The sequence below is a fragment of the Colletotrichum godetiae genome, assembly GCF_030913485.1.
Source record: "Colletotrichum godetiae strain CBS 193.32 chromosome Unknown BDP55scaffold_34, whole genome shotgun sequence".
NCBI lineage: Eukaryota > Fungi > Ascomycota > Sordariomycetes > Glomerellales > Glomerellaceae > Colletotrichum > Colletotrichum godetiae.
The window spans coordinates 282,747-301,103 of NW_026851282.1; the positions used below are offsets into that span (position 1 = coordinate 282,747).

General features: G+C 53.4%; 7 protein-coding genes across 7 annotated transcripts; 4 read left to right on the forward strand and 3 right to left on the reverse strand.

Moving 5' to 3' along the window:
- Positions 1-334: 334 nt before the first annotated feature.
- On the forward strand, positions 335-784 carry BDP55DRAFT_236608 (uncharacterized protein). Its single transcript, XM_060566183.1, has one exon. The coding sequence runs from the start codon at positions 429-431 to the stop codon at positions 717-719; it is 291 nt and encodes a 96-aa protein (XP_060426981.1). The 5' UTR covers positions 335-428; the 3' UTR covers positions 720-784.
- Positions 785-1,151: 367 nt separating this feature from the next.
- Positions 1,152-4,179, reverse strand: BDP55DRAFT_671593 (uncharacterized protein). The gene is made up of 2 exons (XM_060575465.1): positions 3,767-4,179; positions 1,152-3,715 (listed from the first exon to the last, which is right to left on the reverse strand). The coding sequence occupies exons 1-2, from the start codon at positions 3,774-3,776 to the stop codon at positions 1,407-1,409; spliced, it is 2,319 nt and encodes a 772-aa protein (XP_060426982.1). The 5' UTR covers positions 3,777-4,179; the 3' UTR covers positions 1,152-1,406.
- Positions 4,180-4,563: 384 nt separating this feature from the next.
- On the forward strand, positions 4,564-5,859 carry BDP55DRAFT_557343 (ribonuclease H2, subunit B; the record flags this gene model as incomplete). The annotated part of the gene is made up of 1 exon (XM_060569688.1): positions 4,564-5,859. One exon carries the CDS (start codon positions 4,564-4,566, stop codon positions 5,857-5,859), a length of 1,296 nt encoding a protein of 431 aa, XP_060426983.1.
- A 78-nt stretch (positions 5,860-5,937) lies between these two features.
- BDP55DRAFT_557464 (DASH complex subunit Duo1-domain-containing protein) lies at positions 5,938-6,681 on the reverse strand (the record flags this gene model as incomplete). The annotated part of the gene is made up of 2 exons (XM_060569697.1): positions 5,938-6,357; positions 6,415-6,681. The coding sequence occupies 2 exons, from the start codon at positions 6,679-6,681 to the stop codon at positions 5,938-5,940; spliced, it is 687 nt and encodes a 228-aa protein (XP_060426984.1).
- A 593-nt stretch (positions 6,682-7,274) lies between these two features.
- Positions 7,275-9,547, forward strand: BDP55DRAFT_770555 (uncharacterized protein). Its single transcript, XM_060581089.1, has 2 exons — positions 7,275-8,533; positions 8,590-9,547. The coding sequence occupies exons 1-2, from the start codon at positions 7,743-7,745 to the stop codon at positions 9,086-9,088; spliced, it is 1,290 nt and encodes a 429-aa protein (XP_060426985.1). The 5' UTR covers positions 7,275-7,742; the 3' UTR covers positions 9,089-9,547.
- A 552-nt stretch (positions 9,548-10,099) lies between these two features.
- Positions 10,100-12,943, forward strand: BDP55DRAFT_634491 (survival protein sure-like phosphatase/nucleotidase; the record flags this gene model as incomplete). The annotated part of the gene is made up of 3 exons (XM_060572666.1): positions 10,100-11,019; positions 11,094-11,159; positions 11,347-12,943. The coding sequence occupies 3 exons, from the start codon at positions 10,100-10,102 to the stop codon at positions 12,941-12,943; spliced, it is 2,583 nt and encodes an 860-aa protein (XP_060426986.1).
- A 1,741-nt stretch (positions 12,944-14,684) lies between these two features.
- Positions 14,685-15,757, reverse strand: BDP55DRAFT_634492 (uncharacterized protein; the record flags this gene model as incomplete). The annotated part of the gene is made up of 2 exons (XM_060572667.1): positions 14,685-15,219; positions 15,597-15,757. 2 exons carry the CDS (start codon positions 15,755-15,757, stop codon positions 14,685-14,687), a joined length of 696 nt encoding a protein of 231 aa, XP_060426987.1.
- Between the last annotated feature and the right edge of the window lie 2,600 nt (positions 15,758-18,357).

Sequence of the window (18,357 nt, forward strand, 5' to 3'; positions counted from 1 at the left end):
TCAATCTAAGAAGGTTGTGTCAATCAATGGCACCTCTTCAACTCCTTCGTATATGATTCGACTTCGATGAGATCTACATTTGCATCTTCCCGCCAAGACTTGTCGAAAAAGGTTGATGGTCGACATGTTCATCGCCATGAGTTGCAGCACCAGCGAGAAATTAGCCGTGTAAAACTTTCGGGTTCAACATCAAGGAATCATCGTACCACCGCCAAGCTGCGACGGAGAAGTCCATATTGATGTTCTTGTAGGAATTAGAGAGTCATAAACGGGGCTTTTAGTCTTCGGTATTGAATGGCTCTGCGGTGTGGCATACTGCTAGACACTTCACTTTATCCCTTCTTTACCCCCTTCTACAAACACCACCTACTTCCCTAAACCGGCACAACCTCACACGCTACAATTCATTGATTTCCATACTTTGCACAATGCACGCCTTCAGTATCGTTCTCAGTATCCTCCTCCCTTTTGCTCTGGCAGCCGACCAGGGCAAAGGATGCGACCTCGGCTCAGCCTTGGGCTGTTCTGGAGACAACGTCGTGGAGTGCTACACCTGGCCAGGGAGAGACAAGCCGACCTGGAACTATGTAAGCCCAGATCTCATGAACGAGTTTTCCATGTTTTGGACTTGGTTGCCTAATCTCTCATTTCGCCAGCGCGATTCGTGCTTTGATAGAGGACAGAAGTGTTGCAATGGCGGCTGCCAAGATTGTTGTTGAAGGTCTGAAGATGTTTGCGATTAGACTTATACCCCAAGGGAGTGGCCGGCACGGTGGTTCTTCAGAGTCAAATGGGCCTCTTGGACCGATTCTAGGAGCCTAACCCGGGTTTGGGGATGTTCAAGTCAAGTTCAGACAGTCGCTTCACATGATACGACTCTGGGTGGCCGAGGGAAATTCGCTATGCAGCATACCTTTTGCAAGGTATCCAGGGCATGGGTTCTTGGGGGAACCCAAGACTTCAAGCTCACTCTGCCATTGAGAGCTAGAGGGGTCAATCGCCGAGTTATGGAGCTGATAATGGCAACGGACTTTATGGACATACCTTAGACTCAGGTGTAGCTAGAGAGCGACGGACATACTTCACCTCGATCTCATGGTCGATATGACGCCGTGAGTGTCAGTCTATCGTACCTTAGCCAAGTTTAACGGGGTGTAATCATAATCACACAGAGTACCGAGTAGATAACCAGAACATGATCAAAATAGCGTCCTTTTTTGACGTGATATCCTGTCTTGAAATCCTTTTCTGTAGCCTGTAGTTGGTAACCATAATCGCTTCAAGCGAACTCCATCCAGGAGTCATGGGAGAAAACCCCCCCTTTGTATTCTCAAGCCCATAACCTTCCCGTCCCATCCGACCAGTGTCGCCTTCGCATGAATACCCATTTCCCAAATATGCTGTCTTCACACAATAATCAAATCGTCGTCATCGTCATCTTCAAAAGAAACCGCCTGCGGCAGGTCCATACCCAGACTCTCCCTCCCAGCCTCGCGAATTCCCTTCTCCGTCACGAACCTCGTCTTCTTCCTCACCGGCGGCTTGTCGCTATTCAGCTTTTCACCTTCCTTCATCTTGGCGAGCTTGTCCTTGAGATTGCCGCCCCATCCAAAACCGGTCTTCAGCCCTGTTGTGGCCGTCGCTGACGAGGGTGCACCGACCGAGGAGCTGGACTGTGCACTCTGTGGTCTCTTGCGTTTTATAGGGCTGAGGTGTAAGGCCAGTTCCCTATTCCTAGGCATAATGCCCAAACTCTTAATATCGGGCTTCTGTCGCGCCCCAAGTATGTTCGAAGCTGACGCGGATGACGGCAAGTTTGACGCGGAGGTGGGGTTACGGTTGCGGTCTGTTTGTTGCATGTACTCCTTACCCGTGCCAGCGCCGATCTTACTCAGACGCGACATGATGCCCCTTTCACGCTCTTGGGCAAGCATTCTTCTCTTCAGGTTTTCTTCCTTTTCTCTCCTGTCCATGAGTGCCTGACCTCCGTCGATGAGCGAAGCAGAGCTCATTGACTTCGTAGCGAACCAATGGCTATGTGTTTCTCGGTCGTACTTTCCCGATTTCTTCTCGGCCTCTGGTTTAACAAGCTGTCTCGATTTCCACTTGAACTTCTCTCCAACACCGCCGAAGTCCATGGTGTTGACCTCCATTCGACTTGCTCGCTGCTTGGAGACCGCTTCGTTGGTATGAAACTCGCAAAACTCGGTTCGTTTCTTGTTGACCCAGGAGTTGCAGAATTCGCCATCTCTCTTGATGGATTTGCAAAATCCCAAGTCTCGGGCCTTTCCAATCTCCATGATTGTGTCGGCGTCAGAATTGATCACTAGACTGAACTTGCCGGTGGCTTCTCGGCCAACTGGAGGAGGCATAATGGTCGGGTTCAGGATAGCCAGCACTGTGCCTTCTGTAAGCTTCCAAAAGCGTGTAAACCCCGAGTTGAAGAGGAACAGCTCCAGCTCCCACTTCAGGTCGCATAATGTGACGACCATGTACTTCCCTCGGTCTGATTCTTTGCCATTCTGGTCAGCTCGAGGCTTGTGAGAGCGGGGTTCTGACTTCTTTGCGACAACGGCGAAGACGACAATATCCTGCTCAATGTCTGGAAGTTGAAACTCTGGAGCCTTGACCTTCTGCAGCAAGTCTGGCAACTTGAATATTTTTTTCCCAGACAAAGTCCTTGTCAAGACTTGGTGTGGAAGAATGCGCTGTGAGAGATGAAAGCTGGAGTATGGCTCGAAGGCCGACGCTTCGGCCTCTGGCACGTCTGCTGGCGCAACCTTTTTCGGCCTCTGTGGTTTCTGCCCGGCCATCATCCAGTCCGGCGGAGCTTCGTAGAGACCTCGGGAGTCATCTTCATCTTTGGAGGACGATGGTGCTGGAAGCGCAGGTATTGAGTCTAGCTTGCGCTGATTGGGTTCCGCTTTGCTCATTCCACCAAGGATTTCATCCCTGGTAAAATGCGGTGCAGCTTCCTCTTCCTCAGGAATGTCGATCGCCTTTTCCTTGAACTGCTCAATCTCTTTCTGCCCAATATCAAAAGTTTCCGATCTGAGCTTTTGAACTCTTTCCCTCAATCCCTGGCGGTCGACCTCTTGTGTTCTTGCTGCGGCCAGCCTCTCGTTGAAGCTCAGTGGCCGTGATATCTCTTGTTGAGCAGGAGTTCGTGACCGTTGAAGATATCCGCCGACCTGTTGCTGTCCATCTTGAGGATTTGTATTCCTCCGCAGTACACTTGGTGCTCTCTTGACCCCTTTGTCGATTCCGAGCGGAACCCGAGTCGGCGATGCTTTTGGTGGTGCAGGCTGAGTCTTTCGGATTGGAGACACGGGTACCTCGATGGTGGCCTGGGGTTCAGGTCTGGATAGTGCCCGGCCGATCCCAAAACCTTTCGAGGTCGGTCTTGTTTGAGTCGGTGGAGCTCCTTCCGTCCTTTCCCTTGCGCTCTGCAACTTCTTCAACTTCAGTCTGGCCTGGATCTCCTGCAACTTTAGTTGAAGTGTTTCCTCATCCTCGTCCTCCTGATCGTCCATTTCGTCGATTAAGTTCGCCGATCGTGTAGATAAAGTGGAGTTTGCTCGTCCCCTCTTCAACGGTGAAGGAGAGGGTGATCCTCGATTCTGAAGACGCCTGAGGCGCTCGCGGCCGCTCGGGGTGCTAATGAGGGCTTCGTGAGGGGATCGGGGAGGCCATTGGGGCTCGTCGGGTGGGGGCGCTATGTTGATGTTATGATGTTGATCATTGAAAATGTCCATTCATTACGAACCAAGAGGCATCTTGCCAGGGTATCACAATGATGTAGTTGAGAACGTAGCTGTCGTATGTCCAGTCCGCCTTCCGGAAAAGACCACTTGATGAAGCTTCAACGCCACAAGCCCATGACCCGCCAGCCGGCCTTGTCAGCTTCGTTTGGCGCAAGACTCGAATGATAGTTGAGACGAGGGGTCTGTGCTGGCAAACAGACAGCGAGCGAACAAAGAAAAAGGAGACGATAGCGACCGATGAGAAGGGCGTGAGATGCGGCTAAAGGAGTGACGTCGGAGTACGAGAGCCAAATGACGGCCTAAAACAATGTAAAGCAAAAGTGCGAATAGTGTGGTAAGAATGCCTCGAAATCGTTATCGAATTGTCGCATCTGAACCTCGTCGTCACGATAAGCCTGGTCAGACTAGCCTGAGAAGAGGAGTTTGACGTGGAGTACCTTGGTCCATCCGTATGGCTTTACGACGTTTTCATTGGCTATAGTCGCGTCAAGCCCCAGGGGACGCGGTCCACTTTTTAATTGAACTCAGCGCGTCGTCGCGTTACCAGAGCACGGACAGAAAGGGTCCAAATGTCCAAAGACGACCGATCGCAATGGAAAGTACCAGGTATCTCCGTCCCACTCACTTTTGACTACCATCAGCTTGGCTGCTCCCATTCAACCTTTTACGCATTGCATGATCCTCCTTTAGACCTCTTACACAACCACCTGTCATTCCTTTCTGGTCAATTGGTCTGTACCGGTGTAAATCACTCCTTGAGCATCGTCAACCCGACTCCTACACACATATCATCTTCACCATGGCGAGAACAAGAGCGACCAAAGCCGCACCGGCCGCAAAGACCGAGTCGAGCAATGCCTCTTCGACGGCCAAATACACCCTACCCGAAGAGTCGTCAAGTGCTCCCCAACTGTTCATTATCCCCCAAAAAGCTACCAGTGAGGCTCGCATAGTCTCTCTTCCCAACCCTCGCTACTCCAAACTCACCCGCTACCTACTATGCCCAGAGACGGGCATCTACGAGTTTACAAAGGTTGCTGCGCCGAAGACTACACCAAGGAGCTGGATGATTGAGACACCCTCTGGCCCACTGGAGGAGTCGGACGCAAAGGACGTATCTCGGTTTGAAGCCCAAGTCACCAACGGCGCAGACCTTTTCGTCGCGACAGCCGTGGACCCTCTATTCCTACTGGTCCCAGGTCTTTTTGGCACCGCCAAGTCAACAGACACGAAGCGACTATTCCTTTCCAGCGACGACCACTTCGACGCAGTTTCGACCTCGTCTTCTCACATGCCTGAAGCTCTGCGATGCCCCAAGACGAAGACGCTTCTTGAATCACGCATGGAGGCCGTGTGCGATACTGTTGATGCCGGCGATGAGAAGATGTACCGGTTGAGCGAGAAGAAGCTTGTTCTTCAGATTCTCTCAAAGGCACGGTCTATGAGCTCCAAGGGACTTCCTGCCAGTATGGACGAGAAATTTGTCAAGAAAGTCTTGGAAGCTCCTATCCAAGTTCAGAAGTCACAAGCTGTCAAGGTGGAGGTGGCCGCGAACGAAGCAGATACGTCAACACCACGGAACGAATCTGCTGAATCCCAGTCATCAGTCTCAACTGCCGACAGCAAAGCTTCAGCTACGTCCAATGTCTCCACAGCAGCCACATCTGTAAATGGAGAACTATCCGAAGAGACCGTCGTCAGTGCTATCCAAGCATCCACCGAGGTGACCAACTTGCAACGGCTCAAAGTTGCATTCAGCTTCATCTGCTCGCGCTATGTTGCGCCAGGCATGACGTTGGTTCTGAAGAAGCTCCTTGCCGACAAGGAAACTTCAGGTGTCGACTTCTCGCCATTGGACGAATACTTGGTCCAACTCACCAAGCTTCGCGCAGAAGCTGCCTCATCCCGCTCCATGGCCGACTACTCCAGGAAGCGCATGCTCGACGAAGAAGAGGAGGAGGCTCGCGCTGAGAAGAAGCGCAAGATGGAAGAGGAAAAGAAGAAGAAGGCCAGCCAAACGCGAGGTGTGAAGGCCTTGAGCAAGGTCAACACCACGGGCATGAAAAAGATGAGCGACTTCTTCAAGAAGAAATAGGCTAGCCGGAGGCCGACCATTTGGATGCATTCATTTCTGGGTATCGGTACTCGTTCACAAACAAAACGTATCGTCCCCCTACTCCGTACCTCTAGCTCGCCCCCGATATCCACCGCGAACGCTCGCCGCGCCTCTGCCGATCCTCGACGTGCTACTTGAGTAGCTGTGACCGCGGGTCGTCGATGAGGTGCCTCGCACACGGCCACGAGAAACTCCTCGGCCACGTGGTGCACTGCCGACTGCGGCCTGTCTCTGTCGCTCTTCGTCTTCCTCCTCTCTCTTCCGGCGAGCCGCTTCGCGCCGCCTCTCCTCTTCAGCCGCCCGTCTCTCGGCAATCTGCTGCTTCTGTACAGTCTCTGCCTCGAGTTGTACCAAGTCGTTACTTGCGCCTTGCCAGTTGGGGTTTAGAATGAGTCGCTGGTTGTGCTCGGTTTGGGAGAGGATGCGGGTCCAGGTGTTGAGGAGGGTGGATGCGTTTGACACAGTGCTGCCAACAGTCTAAAGAGCGAGGTCAGCTGGTTTCACTTCACAGAAGCTTATCGCAGGGCGGCGCACATTCATGTTGCCCTTGGCCTTGTCAAGGGTGCTGATTATGCCTTCAATGGCGGCATTGATGTTTCGCACTCCCTCCAACTCTTTCCGCAGAGAAGCCTCTCTATCATAAGGGGCGTTCTGGGTCTGATTCGCGGGCGTCTTTGGCGTCTTGGGAGTCTTTGGTGTTCTAGGGGTTTCGGGACGCTCGGAGGGAGGTGCAGCTCTACCCTCGTGGCCAGGAGATACCCATATATCCTCTGTGATGGACTCGTCGGTGTAGTCAGCCATGGTGGTAGTGGCAGTTGGCGTTGAGCTGCAGCTACAAATCGGGTGTGGCTCTGCCCTATGCGGCTATTGTCACTCCAGGCTTGTATTGAAAAACGGTTCGGTCGAAGTGTGGTCTGGCTTGTCTGTACCGGCAGGAAGCGCGGCGCAGAGTCGAGTGTGACGTTATTTGTTGATAGATCAAGTCTTTTGGATTAGAGGTGCCCGGCCGTTTGGGGGAAAATGTGGGATGCAGCGAGTGAGGGGCACTCTGGAGTGGAGACCCTGCGCTACGGAGTACTTTACATGCGAATAGCCTATAGGTGACGGGAAAGTCAGTGTAAAGTTGCCTGTGCTTTACAGCAGCTCGCAGTGGACGGACTAAGGAGTACGGGTGGGTACCTTTGAGTGCTGTTGATTTTACGCGAAAATTCGCGTCTCCTGAGTAGTCGACGCGTCCCCGCTGCTATGGTGGGGTTCGCTTAATTTGAATAGGAAAATGAGGCTTGAGTGGTGAGGTGCAGGTGCAAAACGGGGGGCTGGGGCTGGTGCGCTGCAAAACGCTCGGCTCACCCTCACCTCACCCCGTCCCGACTCCCCAGCCTCTAACATTTCCCAACCTCCAGCCTCCTCCCACGTTTTTTGAGACCATTTCCTTTTGCATCCCAACTGCCGCCCCATGATCGCGAACATCATCCATCCCATTCCACACATCCACTTCTCACTTGCATCACCTGTAGCCAGAGCAACCAGAGACATCACAAACTTAACCGTTTCAACCTCTCTACAGTTGCCTAGTATTATTGAAACTCATCAGGTCGCTTCACCTCTTGGTACTCGGATTGCTGGAGTTCAGCTTGAGCCTCTCACATACTTTACCTTATCCCCCCTCCATCATCATCATCATCATCATCATCACCTCACCTTGGCGGCAACCGCAACCCGACGCTAAAAAAACACCGCGCGCTTATTCACCTTTACCAACAGTTACATGCGCAATTGAAGCCTTCAAAGAAATCTGAACAGGAAGGACCGGTCCACCACCACCAGACGACCCGGGCTGCCTGCCTGCCCTTTTCGACACAATGGCCACCGCCTTCGCTGCATCAACACCTTCACCTCCTCCCTCTACGATTCGCACACCACCGACACCCAAACACGGCTGGAGCGACAACTGGGAGCCTTATTCTCCTCGCAAGTCGGCACGCATTTCATCTCGTCGAGCTGCAAACCGAACTCCTTCTCCGCAACCACCTACTCACCGCACTCCTCCTCGATCAACTCGCAAACCCATCGCGTCTGCCGCCGCTGCAGCCATCATGTCGCCTGCCGCTACACCTCAGAAGAAGCGCCAACCTGCGCAAGATTCCGTTCGCCGCGCTTCAGGTTTCTTAACTGCCGACAGCTCATCGCACTCTGCGTCGTCGCTTGGAATTGACAAGATGGATCGCCAATCGAACCACACCGCCTCGACTCGTCGCAGCGGTATGCTGCCCACGCCAGCCAAGACGCCCAAGAAGGCACCTACCGAGAAGCAAACTGCGCAAATCAAGTCGGTCGCGCGCAATCTGTTCGCAAATGACGACGAGGCACTGGCCACACCCAAGAGAAAGCGAACCCCGAAGAAGTATTCAGGCAATTCGTTGGAGAGCTTCACCGCCACTGAAGTAGAGGAAAAGATTGAGATCTTCACCGATTCGCATGACCGCGTTCCTGTACCCGACTCCAGCGTGGACAATCCGTTCTATGGCGATAGCGTCACCGTCGACCGAGAGCCCCCGCGCCGTCGCAGCAAGCGCAAGGTCGCGATTCCGGGAGAAGCTGCGCAGGGCGTCGACGATGCGCTTCAGCGCGAGGATGGCATGGTTTATGTTTTGTAAGTTGACTCCCATATCTCCTAGGAAAAAAGCACTTTGCTAACCCCCTTCACAGCCGAGGAAAGAAGATCTTCCGCAAGTTCGCTGAGCCCGAAGATGAAGACGACGAAGAGGGCAGCTCAAGCGAATCTCGCCTTCGCAGACCACTCACGCGTTCTGCCATCAAGCCGCGCCTACTCTTCCCTGTCGCGCCCAAGGCGCCTGCTACAGGCACCACTCTCGAGGAAGAGGAAGCCGTGACTGACATCGAAGATCATCACCTCGAGGACGACGACGAGATCGAGGATGCGCCAGAGACCCCGGCCGAGATTGAGGAAGAGGCTCCAGCAACTCCCAGGGCACCCAAGTTTGGTCAGACAGTCGCAACTCCACCGGATACCAGACGTACCACCCGCTCTGGATTGAAGGCGGAAGAACCGTCACCGATCAAACGCAAGACTCGTGCGAGTCCCTTTGACGACTGGCCGCGTGTCAAGAGCCGCCACGGAAGCAGTGCCACAAAGCGTGCGGGCGACGAGCTCGAAGCTTCTGCTCCTAAGCGAACTCGCACTTGATACCTGTACAATTAATTCGTCTTTGAGTATCGGTCTTTGCGCATCTCAGCGATTTGGAGTCTGGGTCATTACTTCGCTTCGATCGGTATTACGGGAGGAGGAAGCACAATCCTGCGATGGGCTTTTGTGTAATGGTTACTTCACTTTCTGGACAAGGGGTAAATTAGCTGGTGGATACCAACGGTATCCTCAGCCAGATACCCTTTTTCTACTAGGGTAGACTTTTTGTACTGGACAATTCTTGTAAAGCCTGCAGGGAGGGATTGGGATTACGGCGTTTGTTTAGCCTTCCATCATGATGTTGGGCTGACATTGCGTGTAGTAAGAGAGCTGCGGTCAGTTCTCACAAGTCTGCAGACTAGGACAACACGAACGATTTTACATAGCACCAATTTTCCTTCGAAGTATTTGTGTGATTTTTGAAGTGACATTCGATTACACGTCCGTAGCGTAACGTACAACTTGGAAAATGCTCTTGCAATGAATCAGGCATCCCAGATGCTCATGTAAGCCACGAAAGAGCCCGACCACGTCGGTGCTGTGGGCAGGCCCGACGTTGGCTTGGGATGCCGTTCCCCTCCGAGAGCGGGCACCGGGTATCCTTCCGTGTCTGGCAAACGTCAACTTGCCCCACTATTGCAACCCCTCCATCCCACTTTGCATTCTGAGACTCTGTCCCGAGTTCCTTCATCCAGAAACTCACTTATTAGGTGGGTAGACTTAGCAACTCATCTTCCTCGCCTTGAACATTGTAGGAGCACTGGCTTTTATCACATCAACTCAATTCTGTCATAAATCCTGAACTCGTGCCCAAAAAGTCTCGTGGTCATCTAGCACCTTAGTGTTGAGCCAAGACCCGCCATCCACGTCCTGCCGCGGGGCAATTTCCTCAACCCCGAAATCTTTTTGACTTTCATCTCCCTTTTCAGACCTTACCTCACCAACGCTCAACTCAACTCGACTCGACTTGACTGACTTCAAACAACGCAAAAGCACAAGCCAGCTGTCAAAATGCACATCCTCCTCACCAACGACGACGGCCCGCCATCTCCTCACTCCTCCCCCTACGTCCACTCCCTCGTCCACCAGCTCCAGCAAGCCGGCCATGTCGTCTCCGTCTGCCTCCCGCACACCCAGCGCTCCTGGATCGGTAAGGCGCACATGATCGGCCAGACCGTCAAGCCGCTCTACTACCGCCCTTCCACCGAAGGCCTCTTCGGCACCGAAGGCACGACCACGGCCCGGCCCTCGGCCAACGGCGCCGACGACGAGTGGATCCTCGTCGACGGCACGCCGGCGTCGTGCGTGCAAATCGGCCTGCACCACTTCTTCCAGGAGCGCGGGCCGGTCGACCTCGTCGTCAGCGGACCCAACTACGGCCGCAACACGACGGCCGTGTTCGCGCTGAGTTCGGGTACGTTGGGCGGTGCGCTTGAGGCGGCGGTGTGTAAGAGCAAGGCGATTGCGCTGAGCTACGCCTTCTTCTCGCGGAACCATGATCCTGTTATTATCGAGGGCGCCGCGAGGCACTCGGTCAAGGTTATTGAGAAGTTGTATCAGCAGTGGCCTGCTGGTAACGAGGTGGATCTGTATAGCGTAAACGTGCCGCTTGTCGAGGGTGTGGAGACGCACAAGACGTTGTTTACGAACATGCTGCAGAATTACTGGCGCGATGGCAGCTGCTTTCAAGAGATTGAGGGCGATGCTGGTGATGAGGATGAGGAGGAGGAGAAGATTCGCGAGGGCGCGTTTGGGGAGACGTCTGCTGAGAAGCCGAAGGGGGGCGAGGGGGCAAAGGATGAGGGTGGAGTTGCCAAGAGCCATCGACACAAGCACTTCAAGTGGGCGCCGAGGTTCACGGATGTGTATCAGAGCGTTGAGGAGGCTGCCCCTGGCAACGATGGATGGGCTGTGAAGGAGGGCTACACGAGGTATGTGATGCCACGACCTGATATTGATGAACTTGAAGCCCCTTCTGAACGATGCGGATGCTGACCATTCACAGTGTGACGCCTCTCAAGGCCAACTTCTGGCATGCTTCCCAGGAACTCCATCAGAAGGAGCTGATTCTGTAAGTGAGCCCTTGATATTTTAAAGAGGTGTAGGTGCGCATGAGCATTGCATCATCGAGAAAGAGATGCAGGCAGAGAGAAAGAGTGCGACATGGCGATGTAGCCGGGGTAGGATGTCTGAACGTTATTACACGCATGCATGAAGCGTAAACATCTAGAGATGAATGAGATGATCAAGACATTTAGAGGGCCTCACTCTGGGGGCAAGCTCGGCATGTACTCTTACTGCTCTCGATCGCTTTTTGGAGAAGACAATAGATCACACGAGAATCATTTTCTTACCCCTTTTCTCTTCTGTAGTGACAGCCCGCAAACTGAGGCGCCCGCAAAGGCAGAAGCAGAAACCACTCGCTCGTCAACTAGACTCCCCATGCGAAGTTCCACCTTTGGTGCCCAGCAGTCGACAACAGCCTTAACGACAGCCGCGAACCCCAAGTTCCACGCAATCATCAACTACGAGGACCCGTATGTCCAACCGCTCATCCTCGAAGCCATGGAACGCCTCTTCCCGGGAGCATACTCCCTCCTCCCCTCACCGCAGGACGACGAACCCACCGCCACCCTCGCAGCCAGCCTCCCCTCACCAGACGCCAAAATCCTGCACATCGCGCCCTACGAGTCCCTCGACTTCGACCACGTCGCCGCATACCCGACCAGCTCCCTCGTAAACAGCTACGTCATCCGCAAAGCCCTGATTCGGAAACACTACCTCTCGTCGACGGTGGACCACTGGGTCGCGAAGCACCCTTCCTCTTCACTCACGACGCACGTTAAGCGCGGGGAGCACTTTGAGGTGGACTATGCCGAGTTCCTCGACGACGCGCTCGTGGAGGCGTTTGATCTGCGGGAGAGCATGGACAGGAACGAGGGCATCGAAGAAGAAGACAAAAAGGAGTGGTGGATTCTGAAGCCGGGGATGAGTGATCGCGGACAAGGGATCCGGCTCTTTAGTTCGATGGAGGAGTTGCAGGGCATCTTTGATGAATGGGAGGAGGAGAGGCCCGACAGCGATGACGAGGACGAAGACGAGGACGAAGGAGTTGCAGACGCTACTGTTGCTACGGGTGGTGAACGCGAAGGCGGGTCGGGAGGAGGAGGAGACTACATCACGACCTCGCACCTCCGCCACTTCGTCGCCCAGCCGTACATCCACCCGCCCCTCCTCCTCCCCTCGGACGCGCGCAAGTTCCACATCCGCACGTACGTCCTCTGCGTAGGCAGCCTCGACGTCTACGTCTACAAGCCGATGCTGGCGCTGTTTGCGGGCAAGTCCTACTGCGCGCCGTGGGAGGACGCGGATTTGGATGGGCACTTGACGAATACGTGCTTACAGGGGGGCAGCGAGTCTGCCTTGCCGCCCGTGAAGCAATTCTGGGATCTGGTTTCTTCTGGAAAGGGCGATGGTCTGCCCGCTGCTACGGCGGACGGCATCTTTGAGCGGATATGCAACATCACGGGCGAAATCTTTGAAGCTGCCGCACGGGAGATGACGATTCATTTCCAGCCGTTGGGTAATGCCTTTGAAGTGTTCGGGCTGGATTTCCTTGTGGACGAGGAGGCGAAGCCTTGGCTGCTGGAGGTGAATTCGTTCCCGGACTTCAAGCAGACGGGCGGGGACCTGAGGGGCGTGGTGGCTGGGTTCTGGGAGGAGACGTTGAAGGTGGCTGTTGGTGGGTTCTTTGGGGTTGAGCCAGCTGTTGCTACTGCTGATGGTGGTGGTGGTGGTGTTGCGGCGGATGGTGACATGGTTCATGTTCGACGGGTTGATTTAGGCAGACGGTAAAGCGGATTTTTTTTTTGTCTTCTTGCCTCCTTCGGCTTCCCTTTCTTGGGGTTGGTTTTGAGGATGGAGCGTCGGTAGTTACGGATGTGCGGTTGGAAACAAGAGGCAAGGCAGACTCCGAAAGTAGGCACCTAGAGAGCTTCGCGATATATGTTCCCGCGTGTATATTCAAATCTAGAAACAGCCGAGAATCACAAACAAAAGAACAATCACAATGCTATACCAACAGAAACATTACAAGGCAGTAGGTAAATTTCTTGGCAGGCAGACAGGAACACTGGTTTTCGTCCCTCTAAGAATTGAACCAGAAAAAAACATTTGGTCGGCTTTTCCAAATTTCACCAACCGTCGTTGAGATAATCATCATGCCCCCAATACCCCGTGATGTCGTAAATTGCCAAGACGCAACGATCTCCCTCTAACGCCTTACCAGGGCTCACATCCGGCATTGCCAAGTCTTGCGGGAACTAACAAGTTACCACGACTTGGCTTTTTTTTAAAAAAAATTCTCCTCGGCGATGGAGGCAACTTTTGCTGCATGCAAGCACAGTATCTAAATGTTTGCCAAGCGTTGCCAAGAAGGGGTCGCACAAAGTACACACACACACACAACCAAACCATGTTCCCATTTTTTTTTTCGTCTTCCGCAGTACACAAAGAACGGTCTTTTGTTACCGTGTCATCGTATGTTCAATTCCATTGGATTAAAAAAAAAAGGTTGGGCGAGGTTGAACTTGTTCAGATGTTCAAAGAGAGGCAGCTGTAAGTTGTCTGTTTGACAGCCGGAGATTTCGGACTGTGGGCTGACATGACCGCCCTTCATCTGCGGCCCCGTTGCAAAGCCCCGCAGGCAAGGCAAGCTGACGCCACGCCCACGTACTGTCACTTCCACTTTCACACACTTACACACAACAACCCGCGCATCCCGGACATTAGTATCGCACAGCGGGCGCGCGAGAACGAGCCAGTCTATGGAGTAATACTGTCTGGGAGATTTGTCGACGGGTTTGTTTCGGTGACACCAGGTTGAATTTCACTACGGTGTCCGTCAGACAATTTTGGTGCTATACACCACACGTGGGTTGGGGTGGTGTAGTGAAACAATCGGGTTACCGGCGAAGCACAGCCTCAATGACTTGGCCTGGGATATACGGTATTACCGGGTTGCCTCTTCGACTGGGTGTCACAAGAGAGGCCCAGTCGAGACCTGTTGGTAATAGCGCGTATTCGATATGAAGAGCGTCGACGAACACGGCGTCCTTTTCCTACTGCAGAGGCCGCCTATTGCATCAAGAATCCGAAGGGTAGGAGATCCTATGCGCTACCTATGTGCCTATGTGGAAGGAAGTTGCTTCGGCGAGGGTGAGTGTCAGATCGCCACGCCGCTGGCTGACCCGATGTTTCTCGTTCCCGAATTCAAATGATAGGTTATCAACGAGTTTCTGGGTTGCAGTGGTTGCCGAGAGAGTTTCGCTCCGAAGCTGCTCAGCCTCAATTCGATCGACGTCTGGTTGATGGCGGCGTGCGAGCCGGTTGGTCGTGCAAAAAGATAAACTACTAATGATACCTTGCCGTGGGAGATATAGCGGAGACAATCTGTTAGTCTAGTCCGGGCGGCGGGCGGTAGCAACGTAGCAAGATGAGGGGGCAAGGTGGACTGGATTCTCGTGCTTGGTGTTTTTTGCCGCTCACTCGTCGGCAGCTGCGGTCGTGGTTGTGGTTGTGTTGAATTTGCAAAAGTCTAGACCTGAATCTGGGACTTGGAAGGGGTGACCAGGTCAAGCTGAATATCACGAGTTGCGAGTCTGAGAGAGGGGGAGCCGAGCGGGTTGAGGGTCAGCTGGGGTCCGATGTCGTTGACGAAACTTGACAGCTTGATAGGCCTCCTCCGGCTCAGCTGGAAGTCAACTACCGTAGTGTACTGGTAAGCTAGGTTGAAGTCTTTTTGGACTCTGCTTAGCCGGCGAGTCAAGAAGTAAGTATACTGGCCTTCGGATGAGAAACGATAAGGTTTGTGTCTTCCGTAGTTGAGTCTGTCTCTTTTGAGTTGCTGGCTGACTGGGCCGAATGCAAATGTGCTGAATCTACCGCCGGCAGCTTTGCGTGATGCGGGGGAAGATGCGGAGGTGAAGAGGCCTCGGGTCGGATGGTGGACGGTGCCTAACGGCATTGGCTGATGGATGGTTAGATGTTGATGTTTCGTCGGCTCTCGGATGGTTGGGGGACAAGCAACCGGAGCAAACTGCTGTGTTAAGTTGACCACAGGTTGATGCTGGCTATGGCCACGGATTTGTCGGCTGATTGGAATTCTGACCTTCTCAGGTGTTGAGGCTACCTGGTTCTAGGGCGGCTAGTCTCTTTGGAATCGGACTGCGGTCAGGCTCCGTTGTTACCAGAGGCTGTTGTCAAAAGTTGTGAGATGACGGGCTTGTCTTTGTTAGGCCTTCACCAGACCTAGGTTGCCGCGACAGGACACCCCCAGACGCGCACTAGAAAGATAGCGCCAGGCACTTTTGTGGGCACCATTGAACATCTAGGCTTTCAAGCATTCCGCAGCTCAAAATCGGTCCCTCGAGGGTTAGGGCCGGGAGACAAGTACCGGAATGATGATGACAATGCAGAGAAGGAAACCCTGCTAAGCGAATCGACTCACTTTGAGTCAAGAGACCGGGCATCTGGGGCGCGCCCAGAGCGGTAACCGAGAACGGGCACGAATCCAACGTATGGCATGGCATCGTGTGCCCAGGGCCAACAAGAGACGAGAGCAGCCAGCAAGGCAAGGCCGAGTATGGAGAAACAGCAGGTTTTTGGCATTCGCGGGAAGCTGGGATGTGGAGCTCCAGAAAACGACTCAAAAGACTCAAAGACGCAAAAAGTCTGGACCTTCGTGGCGCCGTCTGCTTCACCCACGTCCACACGGGTGGCCCATGCCCGTCCGATTCGGCCAGGGCCCCGATGCCTCTCATGTCGGTAACGGAATTAAGTAGTGGGCACCCGCCATTCCGGTGCGAGGGTGCACGGGATGGTAATTGGTATTCGAAGCAAGCCAACGTGTCCAAGGGCGCCAAAACAAACAAGCGGAGTCGGCCAAGATTGCGCTGGAGAACCCAACTGCAACTCTGAACTCTTGCGCCTCTGCAGGATAGGAGAAAACGTCTCATGCGGCATGAATCAGAGAACCTGCCGTCTTATTGTTCATCTTTGAACAGACGCGGCCACTGTCGTAATTTGGCGACTTTGGCCTTGGCATCATCTTGGTTATGGATGCCAAGCGATTCGCCTATTGTTACTTTGCACTCATTGACAATGACAGCTGCTGAGGGGAATGCGATGAAATTTGTGGGTGGTTGTCAATCCCAGTGCTTGCTGGAATTTCTCTGGCCCGGGTCCGTACGGATACTCCGTACTTCGTACTCTATTTCTTCCACCATAGAATCATGGACGAAGTTGGACCCGAATAGGCATGTTTGAAGTGTAGAAGGTTTCGCTCGCCTAGAAAACGATGCTCACCCACTTCCCGGACTTGTGCCTCAGCCTGAAGTATGCACATCTTCCAGAGGTGAGATTGAGACATACTTGATAGTGAAGCTGTTCCTGGTTGGCTCCTGCGGGAGGGATTGTAATTGTTTCGTTAAAGAACAAGTCCCAAGTGAGACCGTTCATAGAAGACGTCAGATGTGCGCGATCAACTCGGAGTAAGCCGCACTATCCTTCTCGAATCTGAGGAGGGGTTCCATCTAACGTGAGAGCTGCGACTAGGAATCGAGTCACTCGTCATTATGCATGATCATCGAGTAGGAACCTTGTCGCTATATTGGCTGCGGTGCCTCTTTTGGTCTTGTGCGGCGATAGTGGTGTGACCGCTGTTGCGGTTGATGGCAGAGTAAGTAGAGGAACGGGGGAAAAAAGTAAATAGTCGTCGCGCAAATATCTGTACAATCAATACATATTCAGAAAAAATTCGTGGAATTTCAAACGATGGAGTTCAGTTGAGGCGAGCGTCGGCATATCCTGTGCAAACCCTGACCCTGTCCAACCTTGAGATAAGGTAAGGGACAAGCCATGCAGGTTCGAATGCAATCCCAAAGAGCCCCATCGAGCGTTGGCATGAAAATTTGTCTTGGCGTTTTGGCATCTGTCGCTGCGTTGCCCCGCCGTTGAACTTTGAACCTCGTGCCGGTACTTTGTATTGAGAGTCACATAGGTATCGGTAGAGACAGTACAAACAGTGTACCTGATGTCGGCCTTGAAAGAGAAACAGACCACCAAGCGGACACCAGTCGGCCGATGGTTGATTTGTTGGTGCACTTTCTGCTGCTTGTATCAAACAACCGGTCCCGACCTGCCAGACTGGGCAAGCCACCGCGCACATCCCATCGAGCCATCAGACAGCCGTAGAACAGAATAGGATGGTCGATGTCGCCATATCTCTATCCAATTATTGGCGCCATTTTGTGTCCACGGCAGATGGTGTGAGTATGAGTTTTGCAGAATCCATCGCCGAGGCACACCGCAAGGTATTCTGCAGACTGGCCTACATGTCAGATGTGGTTTGTGATGCAACATCTCATCTCTTCCGAGACGGCTTGCTGGAATGCGATGGTCCGAACTCGCTCGACAAGGCACGTCCTTGCTTTGTGGTATGCCCATGATCCCCGGTACCCCGGACCAAACCAGACAAGAGGCAAGGCACAATCATCTAGATGTGATACGGCACAAGTGTCTGAAAGAAAGCGAAAGCGCTATGTTCGACGTGGATGGCCGGTATGCGTCCCGAGAACGCCTGCTTCAGCACCGCATGGAAGAGCCTTGGAAGCCACAAGACGACGGAAAAGCCGCCGTTGTGTATCAGACCATGAGAGAGAAGATGCGGCACGGGGAGAAGGGACTTTCAGAGTAATGACTTGGTCAATTATTGGAAATGTGAAAGCTTTGTGCTGCAGGATGCTGTTCTGGCTGTCGATCTTGGGCCATCGCCTCACCACTGCAGCCTGCCATCCCACCCGCGTCTAGCCCGATCAACCACCTTGTCGCACTGTGGGTGTTTTGGATTTGAAAGTTCCAATTGCTTTGCCAGAGCCTAAGGAAATGGTCATATGGGCGGTTGAAGATTACCGCAACGGCGGAATCACATCTTATCGAGATGCTGGGCTTGCACGGGAGTCAACAGGCGTGGTCAACTTATGTTGTTCTGCTCTTCTAGTGGCAGGTTCAGAAAGACCCTAGCCCGGTGATTCAAGTTGCTTATCCGTGAGGCGACTAACAGTATCAGCCAAGGCGAGCCAAACCTCGTTTGGGGTTTGTTGAAAGGGAGCTTGATTCCTTCATAGCTAGACAAATCGTTCAATAGCCGCCGGGCGTCGGGAGTCAACCTGGCGCTCAGCCTCGGGGATGGATGACGGTTTCTGGGTGTA